This window comes from Stenella coeruleoalba (assembly GCF_951394435.1).
Source record: "Stenella coeruleoalba genome assembly, chromosome: 2".
NCBI classification, from domain to species: domain Eukaryota; kingdom Metazoa; phylum Chordata; class Mammalia; order Artiodactyla; family Delphinidae; genus Stenella; species Stenella coeruleoalba.
Window position 1 is genome coordinate 178,263,401 of NC_137147.1, and position 23,521 is coordinate 178,286,921.

Sequence of the window (23,521 nt, forward strand, 5' to 3'; positions counted from 1 at the left end):
TTTAGTCAGAGAATAATAAACACTTCTGACATTACAAATAATTTTGAGAATTTTTGTGAGAAAGTACTCATTTTGTCCACAAATATTGATCTACAGTGGCCCAAACTATATGCTCCTTCTGTAACCTTGCTTCCTTGCCTTCGAAATGTTTAAATGAAATGAAATGACAAATATTACCAGTGTCTGTCAATAGAGGTTGTAGTTTAAAGTGAGAGAAATTATTTTCTTTGGGGGTAGGAGGTAAGCTAGCTCCTTGCTTGCTAGGGTGATTTTTTCATAAGGGGTGGTCAGGATAACTTCAAAGCAACGGAATAATTTGGAGAAAGTCTTTTCATTCTTTTCCTTACAAATTAAAGCCTTGAAACCTTTTACCCAATAGAGCACTCACAAAACAGTGTTGTATCCCTATCGGTTATAGCACAGGCTGGATTCTTCTAGCATGTTCACTGGCAGAGGCCCTCATAGGGGCTCTGACTGTTTTGCAATCTCCTTTTTGGCTTAGAATATGGCTACAGCACCATGGCAGTGACGTTGCTCACGCTGGGCTCCATGCTCGGGACGACCCTGACCCTTTTCCACTGCTGCGAGGAGAGCTATCGGCTCATTTTACAGCTGTTTGTGGGTCTGGCTGTTGGGACACTTTCTGGGGATGCTCTGCTCCATCTGATTCCTCAGGTAAGTGGCTATTTTCCGTTTCAGATGGAGTGTTTCTAATTTCTCTTTACTTTGTGCCACTGGAGGTGTTTATGCAGAATTTCACAGTGACGTGGATGCATAGATACAGTGGCCAGTGTTTTCCGTGATAATCAGTGTTATTTCCCCAGAACCCTTGTAGGAGAAAAGAGATGATTAATCATTAGATCCACCAGGTTATTCTTACTTTTGAAATTTAAAAATACGTGATCAGATATGGATTCCTATTAACAGAAATTCAGGAAGTGTACGTATCTGTAAATAAAAACGAATGGGCTATAAGATGTACTGGTTTTTCTCCAGTGGCCCCCACCCCTCATCAGATCCACGCTCTGCTCTTCTCTGCCCCTGAAGATTGCACCCCCTCAGCTCCCTGCAGGCTGGATAGTTGTTTGAGTTCCCCCAGCGGGTGCACAACAGAAAAGCCAGGGCAGGAGGAGAGAGTGGCAGGGGTATCTCTTCCCCACTCCCTCCCTCCAGCACTAGCTCTAGAAGTGGCTGATTACCGGCAGTAATACACCTCCTGCAGGAGGCCTCCTCCCTAACTTCATCTCCCATGGAGCTTCAGTAATTGAGCTTCAGTTCTTTCCAACCTTTGCCCTTTGCCCTTTCAGCCCTAAGAGTGATAATGGTTCCCTGGGGTTGCCGGTTTCCGGGTGTCTCATTATCCCTCGTTCATACTCTTGACACCTGCCCACACCTCTGTCATAGCTCCACCATTAACCTCTCTTCGTTTGAACCATCAAACTGAATTTCTCTTTTCTTGCCCAACTATTAGCATCTAGATTTCCTTTAAGAAACATGCAATCTCCAGGAAGCTGGCTCTTTGCTGAAGTTTTCAGAGGCTCTTTATTTGTCAGAGATGAAAGGATTAGAACCAGAGATGCAGAAGAGTTCAGGGAGAAGGGTCTTCAGGTGAGGTTATGTATTCCTCCTGAAATCTCTCATGATGGGTAATGCTGAGCCAATGATTTCCCCCACGTCTCACAAAGTCTGAGATGTTAAAGTTTTCCACAAGCCTCTAGCAATTTCCTGCAGGGTCCCTCTTGTTGCTTAGAGGCTCAGAAATTATTATGTGTTCTGAAAATTGCAAAGTGAGCATTGGAGAAATGAAACAAACCATTATTAGTTTTAATTTCCCTTATAATCTAATTTTCAGGAAATATTTCAGGGCTTACTGGCTTGAGGCAGTGGCCGAAGCCTGTTGCTAGGTCACTGCAGTGGGTGCAGAGCTGTTCATTGCCCAGGATCCTGGGAAATAGCAACAGGATCTTAAGGCTGCCTGGGTCTCCCCGAGTGGGAGAGTACACAGGCCAAGGCAGCAGGGGTGGACGTTGGGGGGAGTGGGACTGTCCACCAGCCCTACAGAGACATATTTACAGAGGGGAACTTAGCTGGGTTTCACTTAGAAGGCAGTTGCTTTACTTGAGGAAAGAGAGGAGGACATAAGTTATTGGGAAGAGGAAGATAGATGCCGTACAGGCGTGGTGGAAGGCTAGAAAAATCAGTGGTTCCTGAATGTGATGCACGGCAAGTGTTTAAAGGTCTGCACAGAAATGAGAAAAATCCCACTGTCACGATTTCCTCTTTTAACTAGCTGCATTGATTCAACTTGAAGATGTACATTTTATTCTGAGATTGTGAGGTTTTCCTCTGTTTTCTTTTCTGACATGACAACGTCCTCTGTTTTGTGACATCATGGTAATTCCAAATATTAGGTGCCTGTCCTTTTAAGTCTTTACCAAAAGAAAAAGTGGACTAACCTGTATACGTCCTTAGTTATGTCCATACACTCAATGTGTATATGGAGATCCGTACATATACTCACACATGTGTACATATGTATCAATGTGTATATGCATATGTACATAAATATCTATACACTACTTATATGAACATATACACATATAATTTTTTTCTTTTCTAAATTTAATGGTTAGTAATGTCCTAAATATGGAAACCACAATATTTCCCAAACTGTCTTCTCCTGGGGAGGGAATAAGATACATTCTGATTTACTAGCTCACAAGAAATCATGAGGTCAACAAATGGATGAGACAAGCAGTGGGATGAGTCAACTAGAGGAAAATTCCTAATGCTTTTCTAGTATCCTTTTGTGTCCCAGAGAGCTGACAGTATTGCTGGGCATACAAGTGCGCTCAATGGAAAAAAGTCCTTCAGGTGGATTTCTTACTTATTTGAACATTTATTAAAAGTTTTCTTTAATTGCTATGGGGCATGGGGAGAAGAAACCCTGGATGAAATGTATCTTTATATTTGTTTTGGATATAAAAAAATATTGATTTGTTACAAAGCATTGCTGTGCAAATCGGGATGGATTGAACTGGAAAAGAATTCAGCTCAAGGACTGAGAATGTGTGAAAATTTAGGCCACTTGCTGAAATAAGCTTAGGCTTTAGTCTACTCATTAGCAGCAGCTTTTCAAAGCTCTCCTTTCTTTTTTCACATCGTATTTGGCCCTGATGAAATCATATAGTGGAAGTATTCATACATCTAAAAGCAAACTGGGCTTTGAATGAATTCAGGTGTTGTCATGGGGTTGCCCCGAATGGAAATTGAATATATTTTCAACAGTGGACCTACTAAATAATATTTAAGTCATCAGAAGTTCTTTCTTTCCATCTCTTTTCTGTTTAGGTTCTTGGTTTACATGAGCAGGAAGCCTCAGAGTCTGGACATTTCCATGAACACAAGGGCCACATTTGGAAACTGTTGGGATTAATAGGAGGCATCCATGGATTTTTCTTAATAGAAAAATGTTTTCTTCTTCTTGTATCACCAAGTGCCGAGGTATAGTTTAAATTTTATTTATCTTTTATGTTAGGGCTTCATGATATTTGTCTTTTATTTTAGAAATACTTGTTCAAGAGTAATTAACATCTTCATGAGGTTGTCTGTTTAAGGGGTGCGACTCCGATTTCTAGGACACACGGATCATTCTGACTGAGAGCTTCCCTATAAGCATGGTTATTAATGTTTCAAACATCTGTTGCTGGCCCATTACTATACTTATTATAGCCTCCTTTTTGACCTCCCTGGCTAGTTTAGAAACAGGAGAATATTTCATGTCTGAGAATGAAGGGGGTTAAAGGCCTAGCTACCAGTCTGTGTTTTGGGTATCTTGCTTAACCCGAAGCAAATTAACAAGCAAACAAAAACTTTGAAAATTCTGAAAATTATGCATCATTTCTATCTTAAGGACATTTAAAATTATGCAAACAAGCTCAGGAGTGGGAATTCCAGCAAATCTTTTTTTCAGCTTGAATAATTGCATCCATTGTGCCTGCATTGGATCAATTGCTACATATATGATGAAATGTAAAATGCAGTGTGGCTTACTTTTAGATTTTGTTTCTTTTTGCTCTTATATATTACCCTATAAGAAAATAGATGCACAGTTAAAAACATAAATGCTGGTAAACAAACAAAAAACTCCAGGAGACTAAAATAAACTTTCCCTACAAAGTCCTGCGATTCTGCAGTCTTCATGGTTTTCTACTTATTCCCTGACTTTCTTCCCATTCACATACTATAAAATGCTTGTACTCAGGGCAAACACTACTATCTTTTAAAAGACTTTTAAACAAACTTTTAAACAAGCAAACACTACTATCTTTTTTTTTTTTACTCAGAAAACAAGTCTTTATTAATTTCTATTAATTAGGTATTGTAGGTATAAGCAGAAGCAATATATGTTATAGTCATTTTCCTTGAGTAACTGATGCTATTGGTATTTTTTTTTAACTTCCTTATTGGAGTATAATTGCTTTACAATGGTGTGTTAGTTTCTGCTTTATAACAAAGTGAATCAGTTATACACATACATATGTCCCCATATCTCTTCCCTCTTGCATCTCTCTCCCTCCCACCCTCCCTATCCCACCCCTCTAGGTGGTCACAAAGCACCGAGCTGATCTCCCTGTGCTATGTGGCTGCTTCCCACTAGCTATCTATTTTACATTTGGTAGTGTATATATGTCCATGCCACTCTCTCACTTTGTCCCAGCTTACCCTTCCCCCTCCCCATATCCTCAAGTCCATTCTCTAGTAGGTCTGTGTCTTTATTCCCGTCTTGCCCCTAGGTTCTTCATGACCATTTTTTTCTTTTTTTTAGATTCCATTTATATGTGTTAGCATACGGTATTTGTTTTTCTCTTTCTGACTTACTTCACTCTGTATGACAGACTCTAGGTCCATCCACCTCACTACAAATAACTCAATTTCATTTCTTTTTATGGCTGAGTAATATTCCATTGTATATATGTGCCACATCTTCTTTATCCATTCATCTGTCGATGGACACTTAGGCTGCTTCCATGTCCTGGCTATTGTAAATAGAGCTGCAATGAACATTTTGGTATACTATCTTTTAAAAGTCTTTTAAAAGACTACTGTCTTTCAAAATATCAGCACTTGTTGTTTATTATCCTCCCTAAATTTATTCTAAAATTCTATTTCATGCATCAAAAGTAAGGTGGTTATGGATGGATAGAAGGATGGTAGATAGATAGATGGGTGATAAAATAGGTGTAATAAAATGTCAATGGTAGGATCTAGGGAGTGAATATCTGAGTGTTGACATCACAGTTCTTTTAGCTTTTTTGTATATTTGAAACTTTTCACAATACATAGATTTTAAACAAAATTCTGTAGAAATTTTTTCTGTTTTAATGAATCAGGGTTGTTCTTTGGCCTGGGGCCCAAGCTAGGGTACTATAGTAATTCAGGAATTAGGAATGACAGTTTCAATCCCAACACTTTCTTAAAAACTTAGGAATCCCACTTTCTCTAAAATTTTAGGAACTGAACCTCCACAAAAGGAGTTCTAATCTACATAAGCATTGAAGACAATAATAAGATCCCCATTTATACACAGTAGACTAGCATTCATGGACTGGAAAAACTAATTCAGAAGGCCAACATATCAACTTATGCTTAATAATTAGAAATGTAACCAGGTGGAAATGAGTGAAATAAATTCTGAACATTCAAAAATTATATTTTTTTCAGATGGTCCTTGGACTTGTCAGGGAACTTAAAATGAGCTTTAAGAACATAATTTTAAGATTCATGGTATTGTGTAAAAGAAAAGGAATGTGAATATTTTAGAAGCTACAAGTACTTTAATTGGTGAATATCTTTCTGGAGATATTCATTTAGTAGTTACAGGGTACAATACAGTTTCGATGATCATCCTTTTGGTATCTCCATCAGAAAGGACTCACAATTTAATTTTGCAGTAAATAAAAAGACAATATAAAATTACCACCGTTCATGCCTTTGTAAATCATGACTAGAATTTTTGAGGTTGCATTCTTTTTTTAATTGAAGAATAATTGATTTACAATGTTGTGTTAATTTCTGCTGTACAGCAAAGTGACTCAGTTATACATATATGTTTTTTCATATTCTTTTCCATTATGGTTTGTCACAGGATACTGAATATAGTTCCCTGTGCTATACAGTAGGACCTTGTTGTTTATCCATACTATATATATTAGTTTGCATCTGCTACCCCCAAATTTGCAGTTGCATTCTTAAACCATTTAGACTATGCATGATGTTTTAGGGCAGTCCTATGCCCTGAAACATTCATTTTAGCAAGTATTTATCCTGATGAAATTCTCCTAGTACCCTTTTGTTGTCATCCACCCCTTTGGCCAATAAGCAAAATGTTAAATAGAACTGTGGAATTGACAGAGGCTACACCTGTGTTCTTCTGGCTTCAGCACTAATTTTAAACCATCCTCATCCAGCAGGGCATGTCACTGGTTAATGGGCATATGGGACATTCCAGCCATCTTGCGTTCAACACTGAATTAAGTGACCAGTCAGGCAGAGGCAAATCTGCTTCAACTATCCAGTTGGTAGGTTACTGACCTGAAGTATTCTACTGATTTGATTACCTTCCTTCCTTTATTCCTTGATAAATAGATGAGGATCTGTAGGCTGGATAAGTATTAATAGAATCCACTCTTGATTTGCCTATTCTTGATCATGATAAATCCTATTTGGAAAACTTTGCCAAACACCTGAAAGCTGTTTTCAAGGGTAAAATGCATTTTCCACAGATTCAAGTCACTGCTCTCTGCACCTCTTTGAAACACACGTGGATCAGATTGACATAATAAACATATCCTTAATCACTCCGTTTACAAGTTTTCATAAACCAGCTGACCTTGAGGTTTCTCCAGTCTGAGAAATCCTCCTTAGTCATGACTAGGTGAGGCCAAATAAATGTTGAGCAAGGAGTTAGTTAGAGGACCTAAGAGTGGAGGGTTCATTTCGTAATGTAGGAGAGAAGTGATTCTGTCCAAGGAGATGTCTCATAGTAAGTGCCTTCTGTTACACTGAGTTTTCCACAACAGAGATCTTCCGTGTGAGTTCTCAAAACACAACCTCCAATCAAGTTCAAAACAATATTCCCATTTGAATTCTTAAAGTCATAAATAAAGGGACCGGAAAAATATGAAAATATATAACATAGTTAGAAAACGTGCCTCCTATAACCATGGCCTTGGGGGAGGGGGTTACAGTTCAAGAGTAGATTCCTGAGTAGAGAGAAGTAAGCTATTCCTGACACATTAACCGGGCAAAATACAAGTCTGGCAGTAGATTGCAGAGCTAGAGCTAACTCAAGGATGTGAACAAAAAATATGTCTTTACAAAAGCCTTATTGTGTTTATTGTTTAGATACATCACATGTGGTTTGAAAGAAGATAACTTCAGGCTGAGATTAGTTTTTAAATCACTTTAATGCTGACCTCATTTCTTCTGTGTGAATGAAGGGTCCAGAGCCCCAATATACAAGCACATCTCGGATGTTAACTCAATGAGTTTAGAATGATTTGACTACTCTAGCTCACTAATAATATACTCACCATTTCTTTTGTTATTTAAGCTGCAAGATCAACCTAAAGAGAAATAGAAATAATTTGAACTTTTAGGATTGTTTGATGGGTCCAATTTCCTGTTTTTTTGTTGGTTTTTTTTTAGTTATTTCTGAGATATACATTTTGAATTTCCTGGTTTTTTTTTTTTTTTTTTTTGCGGTTCGCGGGCCTCTCACTGTTGTGGCCTCTCCCGTTGCGGAGCACAGGCTCCGGACGCGCAGGCTCAGCGGCCATGGCTCACGGGCCCAGCTGCTCCGCGGCATGTGGGATCTTCCCGGACCGGGGCACGAACCCGTGTCCCTTGCATCAGCAGGCGGACTCTCAACCACTGTGCCACCAGGGAAGCCCCGAATTTCCTGCTTTTTAAGGAAATTTTTTAAGGAAGAGGAACTCACAGATCTTTCCAGTCATCAAAGGAGTTTTAGATATTTGCCTCTAAATTCCTTTACATACTGTGACGATATATAGCTTTTTGGGAAAAAAAATCCTGGAATAAATATCTGAACTCCTGCCTTTTAATAGTCTTTTGATCTTAATCAGGCTTTGATATAACATAATTTTTTAAAAACCCCACATTTTTCTTTTGTTTCTAGATCCACCAATTTCAGGCAAGAGGCCTGTCTACCTCTTCTAATCCGTATCCTTCAGATCCTACCTTCTCAGCCATCCTTCTCCAAAAATAGCCTATCGTTACATCTTTTGAATAACTGCTGTTATTCTAACACGTGAATGTTAAGTTTACTTTCTCTGTTTACATTAAATAAAAAGAGGCCTATGTCTCACATTACATTTGTCTCAAAGTTTCCACAATTTGGGGTGATAGGAATATGCTTCTAAAAGGACATGTTCCATAGACAGATAAGAAGTATTCTTTTCACACAATAGAACAAGAATCTTAGGCCTAGGGAGGGAAGGTGTCTTTCCTGAAATTGAACCACGAGTCAGTCTCTGAAATAAAATCATATCATCTCAACTTGTAGAAGTCAGTTCCAAAATCTCACCTACCTGTCATGTGAAAGGATGAAAAATCTTTTAAAATTGTATTCTTTTGTAAGTTTGTTGATCTCCTTTCTTAGTCAGCAAGTTTTTTTTTTTTTTTTCCTGACTGGAAACACCACAGAAACAGCATCTTACGCTACGATGAATGAAATGAAGTGTTGGGTTTGCAATGGTTTCTTCTCCACAATCTACTTAAAGATCAGAAGAAATTCTAGATCCACAGTCTACTTACTGTACAGGAGCAGGGCCAACTGAGGTCAAGAATCAAGAATCATTTTTTTTTCCTACGGCTTGGGTTTCATAAAGGCTTCCATAATTTAATAATGAATTACAGACTATCTAAGTAGCCTCTAGCTCTCTATGGAAGGCTCTGAGCTATGTGAGAGTGCTATTTCCATCTACATGTAGATAGTGGGAAAAACATGCTTGCAGACTCTTGGCTCTGCCTTCTGTGTTTGTCTATGAAATTGAAAAGTTCTAATATACTCCGGAGGATCAGAATGTCTTTTGATAATCAACGTAACTCTTCATGTTTCATTTTTCGATAAAATGATGACTATTGCTTATCATTCATATTTTATTTTTTAATTTAAAATAGAAAGGCCCGGAAGATGCACAGGCAGCTGAAATTCCTATAGGCAGTCTGAACGCCCCCAGCAGAAAATGTGAGTACCAATTTTAAAAATCCAAACATTAAATATAGGAAGTGCCATAGAAAGAGGTTGTATCTGTTTTGAAATAAATATGTGAAAACCATGTAAATTTCATATTGGGTACGTATTTCATTATTAAAATTTTGCAATGAAATTTTTAATAAGGGCTCATTCCTATCAGTCTTTGAAACCTACTACACATTAATATCAGTGTTACTTCATTCTTTAAAAATGTTTTCCCCAATGGCTTAAAACTGATCCTCTGGAAACTTCGATTAGTGTAAATACTTACGTGGTTATCAAGGCTCGTTTAAAATCCTGCTTACCTGATGATTTGAGCCTTTTACTTCCCGTGAAGCCTGGAGACAGTACTGTTTTTTTTGTCTTCTATCACAGTGTACTGATAATTCATCACAAATGTCTATCTCATTTATGATATTGTCGTTAACATGGTGGAGTTCAAATCAGTGCTATCTCGTTATTCACATCTTATGCTATAACTCATTTGTTTGTATAATTTGCATCCAGTCGTCTTCTTTCTATGATATTCCCTATTTCTGAATTTGATTAGCCAATTTTGGTCAGGACTTTATTCCCTTGTGCTCATGCTTCTGAATGATTCTTAGAACTTTTCTTTTTTAAAAGGTCTGTGTTGGTTTTCATCAGTTGCTCCTGAATCTTTGCCCCATTTTTCTCACTGATATTACTCTTTTGTAAACACACTTCTCAATAGTTTAATGTTAAGCAGTCATGATTAGTTATGCCCATCCTATCAGAATAAGTTAGTTACCTGAGAAGAAAGAGAGGTATTTATTGAATACTTATTATATGCCAGGCAGAATGCTAAACATATTCTGGATTATCTCATTTAATGAGATCTGGATTATCTCATTTAATCCTCTTAACACTTTACTGAAGTAAGAATAATTAATATTCAAATTACACAAATGAAGAGACCAGTCATTAGAGAGGGTAAGTCACTGCCCAGGACTACATAGCTACTAAACTCTAGCATTGAGGAACTAAGAAATGCTAATGCAGCAACAATTTCCTTGTGATCATTCATTCAGGCATGCATCCCTGTATTTTTTCACATTCTTTCATTCATTTAAGAAATGTTAGGGCTTCTTGGGTGGTGCAGTGGTTAAGAACCCGCCTGCCAATGCAGGGGACGTGGGTTCGAGCCCTGGTCCAGGAAGATTCCATATGCCACGGAGCAACTAGGCCCGTGCGCCACAACTACTGAGCCTGTGCTCTAGAGCCCGCGAACCACAACTACTGAAGCCCACGCACCTAGAGCCAGTGCTCCGCAGCAAGAGAAGCCACCGCAATGAGAAGTCCGTGCACCACAATGAAGAGTAGCCGGCTCGCCGCAACTAGAGAAAGCCCACGCACAGCGGCGAAGACCCAACGCAGCCAAAAATAATAAATAAATAAAATAAATGAATTATAAAAAATGTTTGAGGATGTTTTAGGCACTGTGGTTGCACGGGGGAATAAAATTAGGAATGGTCTTTATCCTTAGGTTGCAATGTGGTTGAGGATATAAATGCTAATAAGAACAAACAAGGTGGTAACAATCACTGTTCTGAATGTGTTTGATGTTTTCACGCCTGTAATTTATTTATATGATTCAAAATATGTAATTACGTAGTCTGTCCAATTCTTTTTTCAGGACATTGGTGATATTTTTCCTTGTAAATACTTAGTTCCAGGAGAAATTTTAGACCTAGAAGGTATATCAGAGACATTTCTTTGTATTTGTTTTTAGAACAAAGGAAGTGGAAAGAAGGCTACACCTAGTCAAATTAGGAGCAGAGAGTGGCTGTAATAATGGAAGTGGGAGTAATAATGATGGTCTTAGTCAAATATTTTGTAGACCTGATATCTTTCTACTTCAGATATCCATCTTGGCGTACGGAATGATTAGTGAACAAATCCAGATTCAATTATGCAGCTGCCCTTTTTGCCAGGGACATATTGAATTAGCTTCAAATATTTGATTACTTGTTTCATATTACCTCACTGGTGGAACTCAGGATGTGAAAGTCCTATCCACAGTCTGATTTAAATAAACAAAAAGCAGCACGATACAAGATCCAGCCTGGGTATTACCATGGAAAACCTCTGCTAAGTCAGAAATGTGGAACTCGAAATGACTTCCATGTACCGAAGGAAAGGTGGAATATTATTGATAGTTCTGGAATGAGTACATTGATTTGCCGGTGAACGCTTGTCTTACCTTCCACTGAGCAATGTTTCAGTTGTCTTAACATGCACAATGTGCTTGCTCCTTGTCGTTTATATGCAAATATGTGTATTTGCCTTGCGGCTTGTTACATGGCCATGATCTGACATTTAGAAACCCATCATCAGAGATAACAAAATAATAGGCAACAAAAATAGGCTGCAGTGTTTCTTGGCAAAGTATAAATTGGGTAAAGGTTTTCCATCCAAATATATGCCGTTAATATCAAAACTGTATGTAGGCATACGCACAGGCACGGATTGGAAATCACAATTTATTTGTATGCTGCAGTGTTTTCACATGGATTACTTTAAATTATTTGATTTTATTTCCACAAAAAAGAGCTTTACTTCCGAAAATTGGCAGGAACAGCTGAGTGACCTGTTTGCATTTTTAGGCTCAGAGAGCTTCCAGGCGATGCCAATAAGAACTCTCTGAATTCAATACTTTGATATTTATTCTGTATTTTTATGACTGTTGCTTAAAATCTTCTCATTTTTGTTGAAGGATGAAATGAATTAGGAAACCACCAGAATGAGAGAACTGAGTCTCACCGCGATGGTTCTAAATAAAGCATGATTTTGAGATGTAAAATGCATGGCATGTCTTTCCAACACAGGCAGTACACTTATCTCCTGGCTGATAGTCTGGGCTAGATCTGCTGTTTACTGAAGTTCCTTATTTCACAGTGTGGGCTATGAAATAAGTCAAATCATATCCCCCCAGTAAACCATATTACAGTGCAGTCCCTCCACAGTCTTAGACCAGGTAACAGAAACCAGAAGGTAACCTCTTCCTATTTTTATTGAGCGTCCAGTTATTAGAATATTGTGGGCAGTTCTCATAGTAACAATAGCAACTCCTAACACCTGTCACACAGTATACATCAACTGAGTAATTAGACTACAGCAATTGATTTTAATGGCTGTTCTTATCAAATGGTATACCTAGGTAGTTCACTGTCAGAATATGTGTTATCCCTGGAATACTTTTTGTATTTGTTAATGGTTCCAACCCATAATACTAATATACAGTTTTAGGTTTTTGAAAACAGAAATTCTGTCCGTCAAAAGCTTGAACCCAACTGTGATCTAATTATTTCATTAATTAAACCCATTATGGTCCAGTTTATTTCATTGGCTGTCTACTAATCAGATAACGTATATAATGTAATAGAAGCGCATGAAGACAGCTTCTCTTTATTTCATCCAACGTCTAGTTGGTCTAGTCGGAAAGACAGAACATTCAGTGAATGTTCCAAAGCTAACTTTGGGATCGGAAGGGATGGAAGCGGTTCTGCCGTGGTCACATCTGGGGAGTGAAGGAGGCAGTAGGGGAGGGTGGTTAGCACCAACCAGAAAGGGGAACGATCACAGAGTGGCAAGAGGTTGACAGTTGACTCCAGGAGACTGACACGAGGGGCAGTCTGACTCAGGGGACAGTTTCAGAAAATAGACTCCATTTTAATGGCATTCTGCCCCGAGGGTCTTAAATTATTTAAAAATGCTTCACAAAAGACATTATGTGGAAAGGTCATCGAATGCATTTTGGAAAGTTATAACAGTGTTATTTTTATCTTCTGTTGGCACAGCTGAACAGGAGGATAGAAGAGCGAATGCCCTAACATCTCATAATTAGTCAGACCCATTAGAAAAATGGTGACCATAAATCCGTGTGTCATATCGGTTGCCGTGTTCACATCTCTGGTCGTGACCTATTTTGAAAGCTGAGACAAAGTGGAGTTACTCAGTCTGGTGCAATTTAAGAATGTCGAGGCTAGAGGGGAAAGTTGATCGTAACTGAAGGATTCCATGAACTATGTAGTGCTTTGTTAATGCTTCTTACACCTTTTTTTGGTTCTTTAGGCAAAACCATTAGCTTGTTAGCAATAATGATCCTGGTTGGGGACAGCCTGCATAATTTTGCAGATGGCCTAGTCATAGGAGCAGCCTTCTCATCTTCTTCCGAGTCAGGAGTGACCACAACAATTGCTATCTTGTGTCATGAAATTCCCCACGAAATGGGTAAGTCTGACAGTAGAATCACTCTTCCTGCTTGCTGAGAAAATCATAATATATTTCTAGCCATGGTTTACTAGGCTTCTTTTTCCAACACATGATTGAAAGATGAATACTTTCTGTTCATAATTTATTTAAACCATCAAAAGCAAAGAACTAGAAAAAAAAATTCCTGTACCTCAAGATAGAATTCAATTAGACCCATTTATGATACTTCCTGGATCCAGAAGTGACTCTTTTTGGATTCTGGAGAATTCTATATGGGAAACAGTCATTAAAGGTGGGGGGAAGGGATAAATTAGGAGGTTGGGATTAAGATATACACAGTACTATATATAAAATAGATAATCTACAAGGACCTACTGTATAGCACAGGGAACTCTGCTCAATACTCTGTAATAACCTATATGGGAAAAGAATCTAAAAATCAATGGATGGGGCTTCCCTGGTGGCGCGGTGGTTGAGAGTCCGCCTGCCGATGCAGGGGACATGGGTTCGTGCCCCGGTCCGGGAAGATCCCACATGCCGCGGGGCGGCTGGGCCCGTGAGCCATGGCCGCTGAGCCTGCACGTCCGGAGCCTGTGCTCCGCAGCGGGAGAGGCCACAGCAGTGAGAGGCCCACATACCGCAAAAAACAAACAATGGATGTATGTACATGTATGACTGAACCACTTTGCTGTACAATTGAAACTAACACAGCATTGTAAATCAACTATACCCCAATACAAAATAAAAATTAAATTAAAATACTGGCATAATAAAAAGATTCTTTAATTTTTTTAAAAAAAGCTTCAGCAAAAACTTTAAAATCTGCATATTAAATTTGGGAAAAACATTAATAGGAGAACTTTTGATCCATTATGTCAGCAAACAGGCCAGTGAGATAAAATAACATTTAAATTAAAGCCAAACCATGGTTTCATCAACCTGATGAAACGTCTAAAGCCAAGTGTAACATTGAAATGACAGGCGTATGGTATCAGATTCATGTAAGACCCTTTTTCTGGATAATCTTACTAACCCATGTAATTCAAATCCTGCCTCCCAGGAACCAAGAGGAGGCGGAATAGACATTTCTGAAACAGGTCCAGAAAGAGGAGAGGCTGGTCCCAGGCACACGTGTGCCCTAGAGAGTGGGCTCTTGGCAGTCACTCTTTCTTATCTCACTTTCACATTTACATTGCCCACTTGGGCCACCCCTGACCTCTTGGGTTCTGTGTCTATTGCCCAGTCCTGTCACTGATCATCACTGACCCATTCCTCTCTGAGGAGTTTATCCAAGGTCCTTCCTGAATCCGTTAAGACAAACCTGGTCTGGGGCCATATTGTATGGTCCTATTTTAGCTACTATGATAAAACCCAACAGAGGAGGGTGACAGTCTGCGACAGGCCAGCGAAAATGTCTGAAGACCTGTTCATAGGATTAATTATGCAGTAAACCTAGGAAACTGAGTCCCCAGGCTGTCTCTTTTTTAAAATTTTTTATTGAAGTCTAGTTGATTTACAATGTTGTGTCAATTTCTGCCGCATAGCAAACTGGCTCAGTTATACACATATAGACATTCTTCTCTATATTCTTTTCCATTATGTCTCTTTATTGAACTTCAACCTCTTCTCAATCCCAAAACTAAGAAATAGAGCCTCTCAGATTACAAGATCATTCTTCTTTTGGAGGAAAAGTGTAGAGGGAATAAGGTCGTTTTTCTATAATTAAGGCAGTAAAACATTTTCTAAAGGAAAAATTTGTTTTCCTAACCAACTTTTGCCATGATTTAAAAATCTCCTTAAGTCATTTTCTCTTTCTCCACAGCAGTTCCTGCCTAAGTGAAAAAAGAAAAGCCTATATAATGTTTACTGCCTTGGGATTTTGCCTGGCAAGTTTCCAGGTAAAAAGCTTTAGAAATCCCAGGGCAGCAAGTACTTTTATTTTGCATTTGTCTCAGTTGAATATGTCACAGGACATTAGGAAGTAGAGAGTATGTCACAGTTCTCTCTGTATACACTATCTTCCAGAGCAGTAAAAGGAACAGAACTCTTGAAATGTAACTTCCTGAAGTATTATGAGTTAGGCTATAAATCCTAGAGAAATATAGGAAAGTGTTTTATTAACTGATCATTCAATGTTACTTATAAAATTGGCCCCAGTTGCTGAAATTTGAAACAGATAGCACACGAGTTGAACAAAGGCATCATCCGTTAAATGATAATTCTAGTTTCTTTTCCCTTAAATTTCAGGAGACTTTGCTGTGCTCTTAAGCTCTGGACTTCCTATTAAGATTGCCATCCTGATGAATTTTATAAGTGCTTTAACTGCCTTCATAGGACTGTATATTGGGCTCTCGGTATCCGCGGATCCATGTATTCAAAACTGGATCTTAACAATTACTGCTGGGATGTTCTTATATTTATCCTTGGTGGAAATGGTAAGCTTTGTGGTTTTTCTATTTTGTTTTTCCAAACACTAAAAATGCAAAACAGAGGAAAAGCAGCAAAACGGAAGGGTCGATGGGGAGAAGAGAAGAAGGATATAGACAAAAGTATAAAAGAGTAGGGAAATACTCTGTGCAATCCAAGAAGGTAAGTGGTAGGCAGAAGAAACATAATTTGAGATTCAGAGAATATTGACGTTCTTTTAACTGAAATTAAGTGGAATGATTGAAACCTTTATAATTGTCAAAAAGTGATTGTCATTTCATTCTGCTCCAGCTTTGCATCTATAAAAGATGCCTATACTTCCAGCTGAAAAGTTCTGTTAACCAGCCAGCCATTTTGTTTATACATTAGAAAATATTTCAACTGAATTTGTCATTAAATTAAAGAGCTCTTTGGCTTAATGAACCAACCCTATCTTTAAGTTGCCAGAGCGCTATCATGCTGCTGAAATGAGAAAGATGATTATAGTATTGAGTCTCTAAAATTGCAATATATTTTTCCTGAAGAGGTCCTTGCTGACATTAATGGTTAACTCAATCATCACGTTTCATCCCCTAGAATCTGAATTGAACCTGGGAAATTTCACTTTTTTTTTTTGCCTCTTAAGTTCTGTTCTCTGCAAGATAAGCCAGTTTTTTAAGGTCACCTTCTATTAGATAGTTTACAACTTACATGTCTTAAGATAAAAGTCATAATGATTTTCCTGTCTCATGGGCGGGAATAAGGCAAATTAAAATGGCATAAATTAACAAAAGAAATATATATTTTTAAAATCACCCATTTTTTAAAAGAAGTCTTTATTGAATTTGTTGCAGTATTGCTTCTGTTTTATGGTTTGGTTTTTTTGGCCACAAGGCATGTGGGATCTTAGCTCCCCAACCAGGGAACGAACCCTCACCCCCTGCATTGGAAGGCGAAGTCTTAACCACTGGACCGCCAGGGAAGTCCCAACAAAAGAAATATTTAAGACTTAAAATCAATAGAAAGCCAATCTGATCAGAAATAAAACATGTGATTACATGCATCCTGGAGCAGAAACGTAAAATAAACAATCTTGAAGGTCATATGTGGAACAGGGCCATTGGGGTTGACTAGTGATTTGGCAGAAACCTGCGATTGTCCTGGAAGTACCTAAAGAGACTGTTTCATAAGGGAAAAAATCTGGAAGGCAGGAACCTGGGCTTATACTACCAGAAGAGTGCATTCTATAAGCAGAATTCAAGAAGCGGACTCTTCAAGTAAAACCACCATCTTAAACTGCGCTGTGGGGACTTCCCTGGCGGTCCAGTGGTGAGGACTCCACCCTTCTGCTGGGGCTTGGGTGGGGAGGCACGGGTTCAATCCCTGGTCAGGGAACTAAGACCCCCTATGCCTGTTGGCGCACAGCCAAAAAAAAAAGAAAAACCCACTGTAAATGCTTCTGACTTTTTGGTGGTCTTTTTTTTTTTTTTTTTTTTTTTTTTTTGCGGTACGCGGGCCTCTCACTGCTGTGGCCTCTCCCGTTGCGGAGCACAGGCTCCGGACGCACAGGCTCAGCGGCCATGGCTCACGGGCCCAGCCGCTCTGCGGCATGTGGGATCTTCCCGGACCGGGGCACGAACCCGCGTCCCCTGCATCGGCAGGCGGACTCTCAACCACCGCGCCACCAGGGAAGCCCTGGTGGTCTTTCTTAATTCTCATGAGATTCAAGTATATGAGGTAAACACCAAAATGTACTTTCATATTTGGAAATGTTCTTACATATTGTCTATGATACTCGGGGAATTCCCTAATCTTGATAGTGAATATAGTCAAAGGTGCAGCTGATTCTACCCATCTTTTCTGAACCCCGGTCTGCAACCCGCAATCAGTGTTAGAGAATCCCGCCATCCTTCCACTTTGAGAAATCCGGATTTCTCACCTTGTGTGACTTAGAAAGCACACGGCCACTCATCACTGAATGTCGTGAGCTACCTTTTATGTAAAATGTCTGTAGATCCGTCCTTAAGGTCACTCTGGAGCCTCCGAATTTTCAGCTTTGCATTTCTTTTTTTTTTTTTTTTACATCTTTATTGGAGTATAATTGCTTTACAATGGTGGGTTAGTTTCTGCTTTATAACAAAGTGAATCCGTTATACATATACATATGTCCCCATATCTCTTCCGTCTTGGGTCTCCCTCCCTCCCACCCTCCCTATCCCACCCCTCTAGGTGGTCACAACCGCTTTGCATTTCTAATTCCTTTTTTCTTTAGGAGTTCGTCGGGGGCAGTTGCTATATTCTTTTGAAGTTGATTTTGTGTTTTTACACAGTGTAGTCTCTCTTCAGGTATGATGGATGTGGATGTACGTAGTTAGTCCTTTCTCTTTGTCTCCTAAAATTGACCTGAAAAGATTATCGAGAACCATTTGAGCCCTAAGCTAGACATCATTTTCCCCTCGATGTTTCTTCTCCCGGTCTTGTAAGGATAAAGAATTGCTTGTAAGGAAACAATGTGGCTGACATCCTATGAAATTCTAACTAGAAGAAATCCTGACCTTATTGCAAATTACTATTGGCCAAAGAAAAATCAGTGTCCTGGCAAAAAGACAGGAAAGAAAATCCTCTGAGTTTCCTGGGGCTACTTCCTATAATCCAGGTCACCTGCTCTCACGGCCTTTTGAGTAACTTCTAAACAAATACAGCTCTTTCACATAGTGGCAAGTTTAACTGTTGTACTCTGGGGCCATGCCAAAGAAAATACTTTTTTGTCATTTCAAGGGAAGAAAACAAGGTTTCAAGACTCTGTATAACAGCAAAGAAAATAAATGACGGCCACTAAAGGGTAAGGGGGAATACTTTCATTCACTGGCCGTTTACCAAATTCTGGAAATTTACCAGGCATCTTCTGAGCAGGGTTAATGTGAAAAGATTAGCTAGAGTTTTGCTTTGCTTATCTGTTTCAAAGAAATTGGGGGTGTGATTTCAAACTCCTAAAAGGAAAAGAACTGGGGGCAAAAATGGGGCCGTTAGCAATGATGCCAGCAAAGCAGAAAGTCTTCACCAGGCAAGTCTGCCAGCCTAAAATTCTCCCGAGTGGTATCGCCTGATCCAAGCGCATCACCTCTCAGTTCCATCGAATGGTTTCTAAAGTACGTTAAGAATGAACGCAGCTCTGGGTGGCCAGAGGAAATTCATTCGCTATTATAAAGATCCATGTGCTAGACTGGGTTTCCCCAAAGCAGAGCCTAAGACAGAGGCGTGTGTGAAGTCAGTCATCTTGGGAGGTGATCCCGGGGAGCAGAAGTGAAGGGCAGGCGGAGTGAAACAGAGAAGGATAGAAGGTCAATAGAACAATGGGTTTTTATTAAGTTCAATACCACCGTGGGGCATCCGCCACACAGGACCTACTGAGGGGGCGTCTGTCCCCATTGTCCGTTGGTCCCATAAGCATCACCTCCCACATTTCAGATGATACATGCCTGAGTGCCAAGGGAGTTCCCTGGCAGTGCCATGCCATCACGCTGAGGAGCCCAGGGCAAGAGAAGGAGGAATGTAGTGTAGACCTGAAACAAGGCTTCGTGCAGGACTAGTTAACGCCCTCTTGGAAATGGTGTCTGCCGCAGTAGCTGGGGTGAGAGATGGGCTGAAAGAATATGAAATAGCACACACGTGCTGGCCATTAACAGTTGATCCCCTCCACCACTCAGATATGCTTCTGGTCCTTCACTTTGGAATTCCATCTATACCAAAGCCCCTGCAGAGCGGTAGACAGCAAAAGTCTCCACAAAGACTTAATACAAGGTAGTTAGTGGAAACAGTCTCTAAACCCTACTGGTCTTGAGGCAGTATTTGATATTCATGATCTCCGTCCTTCCAGCAGACAATCTTGATTCTCCCCACCTTCAGGCAGCACTGTGGCTGACCTCGATTTCATTCCTGGTAGGACACCCAGATCTTCCCTGAGGGATCCTCTTTGTCTTTGTCAGGCCATAACTCCTGTGGTTGCCTGTTCACCGTTGTCACCAGGCATGGAAACACCAAGAAAGGCTCCAAGGAATTCTCAGGTTTCCAGATACGGTCCTTGCTTACTCCATTGTATAGCAATCACCCTACTCCTCATGGTAACTGACGATTGTTCCCATCAGCATAATAACTTTTTTCTCTATTAGTTGATCCATTAGCATGAGATGCTCAAGTGACCAGGTGGTAGACATAACTTCAAGTTCAGTGGAAACATTCCCTGGTGTATTCTCCTCAAGAACAAGGATCTGTGTGATCTGATGGTGCTAAAGTTTGCAGGAACAGGAAGCACAAATTCTAAAAGCAGAAAAACTGGCAATGATTATATACTATTGCTTCATGATTTTTCCTATTGTTTCTGCTGTTATTTCTATTATTTCCTCCCTTCTACTCACTTTGCATTTAATTTTCTGATCATTTTCTGGCTTCATGAGGTGGAACGATGTATCATTGATTTTAAACGTTTTCTCCTTTTCTAGTATAAGCATTTAAAGCTGTAAATTTCCGTCTAAGCACTGCTTTGCTGAGTCTCATGTATTTTGATATGTTCTGTTTCCAGTACTGATCATTTTGAAATGTTTCTAAACATTCACAACATCTCATGATTTCTTCTTATTTGACCCATGGACTGTGTGAAAGTATGTTGCCTAATATCTCAATATTTATAGCTTTAAAAATATCTTTTAATTATTTTAATTCTTGCATAGTCAGAGAATATACCTTGTATTATTTTAGCCCTTTGAAATATTCTGAGACTTTTTGTATGGCCCAGAATAGGGTCTATCCTGGTGAATGGCCCCATGTTCACTTGAAAAGTACGTGAGTGCGACTGCTGTGGGGTGAGGGGTTCTGTGAATGTCAGTTAGATCAGGCTGGGTGATAGTGTTATTCATATTTTCAAATTCCGTGATGATTTTTTTTCTCCACTAGTTCTGTTAATTATTGAGGGAATGCTTGAGGGAGTTAGAATACAGACCTAACTTTGTGGGTTTCCCTGTTTCTTTCTTAGTTCTATCAATTTTGCTTCATGCATTTGATACTCTGATATTAGATGCATGCATATATGGGGCTGCTCCGTCTTCTTAATTGAATTGATACTTTTATCACCGTGAACGATCCCTCTTGATCTCTGGTAAACGTCCTTGTCCTGAGTCTTCTTTGCCTGTTGTTAATATAGTCACACCTGCTTTCCTGCTTACTATTTGCACAGAATATGGAAAGTAAGTGGTAGGGCTTTGAAAGAGTATTTGAAGTGACGTAACAGGAGAAATGTCTGATACAATCAGCAGTGTCTGTGATGCATATGTTAATATCCATGTATCTTGTTTATCTTATTTCCCTAAATCTTATTTAAAACAAATCTATTGGTTTGTGATCTTTTTCATACTCCCATGTTTGCTACAAAGATTTCATGAGATTAGTTCTTTATAGATATAATAGCCCCTGAAAGATATACATGTGCCAGTCTTGGAAGCTTGTGAATATGTTATCTCACATATGAAAAGAAACTACGCAGGTGTGATTAAGGTTTAGAATCCAGAGATGGGAAGATTACCCTGGATTATCTGGGTGGTCCCAACCTAATCACCAGTTGTTAAAAGTGGAAAACCTTCCCCAGCTGTGGTCAGACAAAGATATGTGATGACAGAAAGGTCAGAGAGATTTGATGTTGCTGAACTTGAAATTGGAGTTAGGGGCCAGGAGCCCAGGAATGCAGGCAGCCTCTAGGAGCTGGAAAAGACAAACAGATTCTCCCCTAAAGAATCCGAAATGGAAAAATATGTTACCAAATTCAGGTCCGGCTGCTCCCCGCTCGAAAATCAATACCCGAGAGGCAGTTGTTGGTAGAAAGGAAAATTGCTTTTAATCAGAATGCTGGTGATCTGGGGAGATGATTGACTCAGTGTCCCCCAAAAACCATCTGCTTGGCCATGAAAGTTTTTAAAGGGAAAAACGGAGGTAATCTCAGTTAATCGTTGAGATGGGGGTCAGAGTCGTCACCCTCTCCCGCTGCATGCAGGCTTGTTGACTTCTTGTGATGTTTCTTTAGATGCTGTCTTGTCCACACTGTTTGTTCATGAGATTACTGAAGGGGAAGCAAGGGAAGAGATCTGGTCACCTGTTAATTACTTATTCTTCATTTCTACTTCTTTGATCTACAGAAAGAACCAACAAGTTAGGCAAGGTATTGTGTGAGCACAAGATCTGATAGGTGTGCTAGGGCTGGAGATGAGTAGAGCATGGGGGTGCCTGATTGAAAAGTTAGTTACAGCGTAGCTTTGCTGAGTGGACAAGAAAGGGGGTTTCCTGCTGTGGGCCGTTTCCTGCAAAGAGCTGTTTACAAATCCCACCCCCCTCAGATATCATTCCATTTCTATGGGATTAGGGATGAAGGTCCGTCTTCTGTAGCTGCTTCATGCTGTGAAAGGGCCTCGAGGTCTTAGTGTGAAAGATATTGACATGGGTTTGAAGCATCTCTTGGCTGACAGCTTCAGTTGCCCGTTTACATATACAAGCAGAAAAAGTTACAATTATTTTCATGCCTACAAAAATACAGATTATTATGAGCAATAGTGTTAATCCCATTCTCTTAAGGCCAGTGCTTGGAATTGTGCCATAGATTCAGTTCTGCTCAAGATGGAGCAGCTCATGTCATGACTGCAGTCTGGTCTTCATACAGTTACTTCCCTCTTGTGGCAATTACCGTATCTGTAAAACAATTCAGGAATGTGCATCAGACGCTGTCTGTGACCCTATTATCCTAATCATTAACTGCTTGAACCTGCTCTTTTGTGACCCAGGAAGACCTGGGAGATGTTAGCTTTTCTACAAACAAGAGGCAGAGGACATGAAGGGGCCTTTTTACTTGGGGGGAGGGAGTCCACAGGGTTCTGCTCGGTTCCAAACACATTGATTTTAGCCTGGTGAGACCCAAGTCAAATTTCTGACCTACAGAACTGTAAGATAAATTTGTGGGGTTTTTTTTGTTTTTGCGGTACGCGGGCCTCTCACTGCTGTGGCCTCTCCCGTTGCGGAGCACAGGCTCCGGACGCGCAGGCCCAGCGACCATGGCTCACGGGCCCAGCCGCTCCGCGGCATGTGGGATCTCCCGGACCGGGGCACGAACCCGTGTCCCCTGCATCGGCAGGCGGACTCCCAACCACTGCGCCACCAGGGAAGCCCAAATTTGTGTTGTTTTAAACCCCCAGGTTAGTAGTGATTTGTTAACAGCAGCCGTAGATAACTAATATGTCTCTGTGCTACTAACCTTGGTTTAGATGTGCTCGGGAACAGAGGCAGCTATGTAAGAGCTTCTCATTCGAAGTCTGAGAACTGAAAATTCCTTCTAAGAAAATTCCCAGAACTAAAAAAATCAGGAAGATTTCTCATAGCCACCATCTCTAAAGTTTATAAAATCTCTCAAATAGAAGGAAAAGACCAGCCCTGGAAGTACTGTTTTTTTCAGCAGTTTGGATAAGAGAGGCTTTATTTTTAACGATATGATTTATTATTTGAAGAATAAGTTAATTCATTTTGAAGAGCATTAAGCAGGTTATGCCAAAGAAAGGTTTGTTTTGGATC

General features: G+C 39.8%; 1 protein-coding gene across 5 annotated transcripts in view; it reads left to right on the top strand.

Moving 5' to 3' along the window:
- Positions 1-23,521, top strand: part of SLC39A12 (solute carrier family 39 member 12) — a 70,581-nt gene that overhangs the window by 31,134 nt on the left and 15,926 nt on the right. For 4 of the 5 annotated variants that reach the window (XM_079914384.1, XM_079914385.1, XM_079914387.1 and 1 more), the window contains 6 exons: positions 503-675; positions 3,352-3,504; positions 6,471-6,581; positions 9,205-9,271; positions 13,373-13,531; positions 15,761-15,948. In XM_079914384.1, coding sequence (XP_079770510.1) covers positions 503-675; positions 3,352-3,504; positions 6,471-6,581; positions 9,205-9,271; positions 13,373-13,531; positions 15,761-15,948 — 851 coding nt within the window. The remainder of the gene's footprint in view (positions 1-502; positions 676-3,351; positions 3,505-6,470; positions 6,582-9,204; positions 9,272-13,372; positions 13,532-15,760; positions 15,949-23,521) is intronic. The other variant, XM_079914388.1, reaches the window with a different exon arrangement.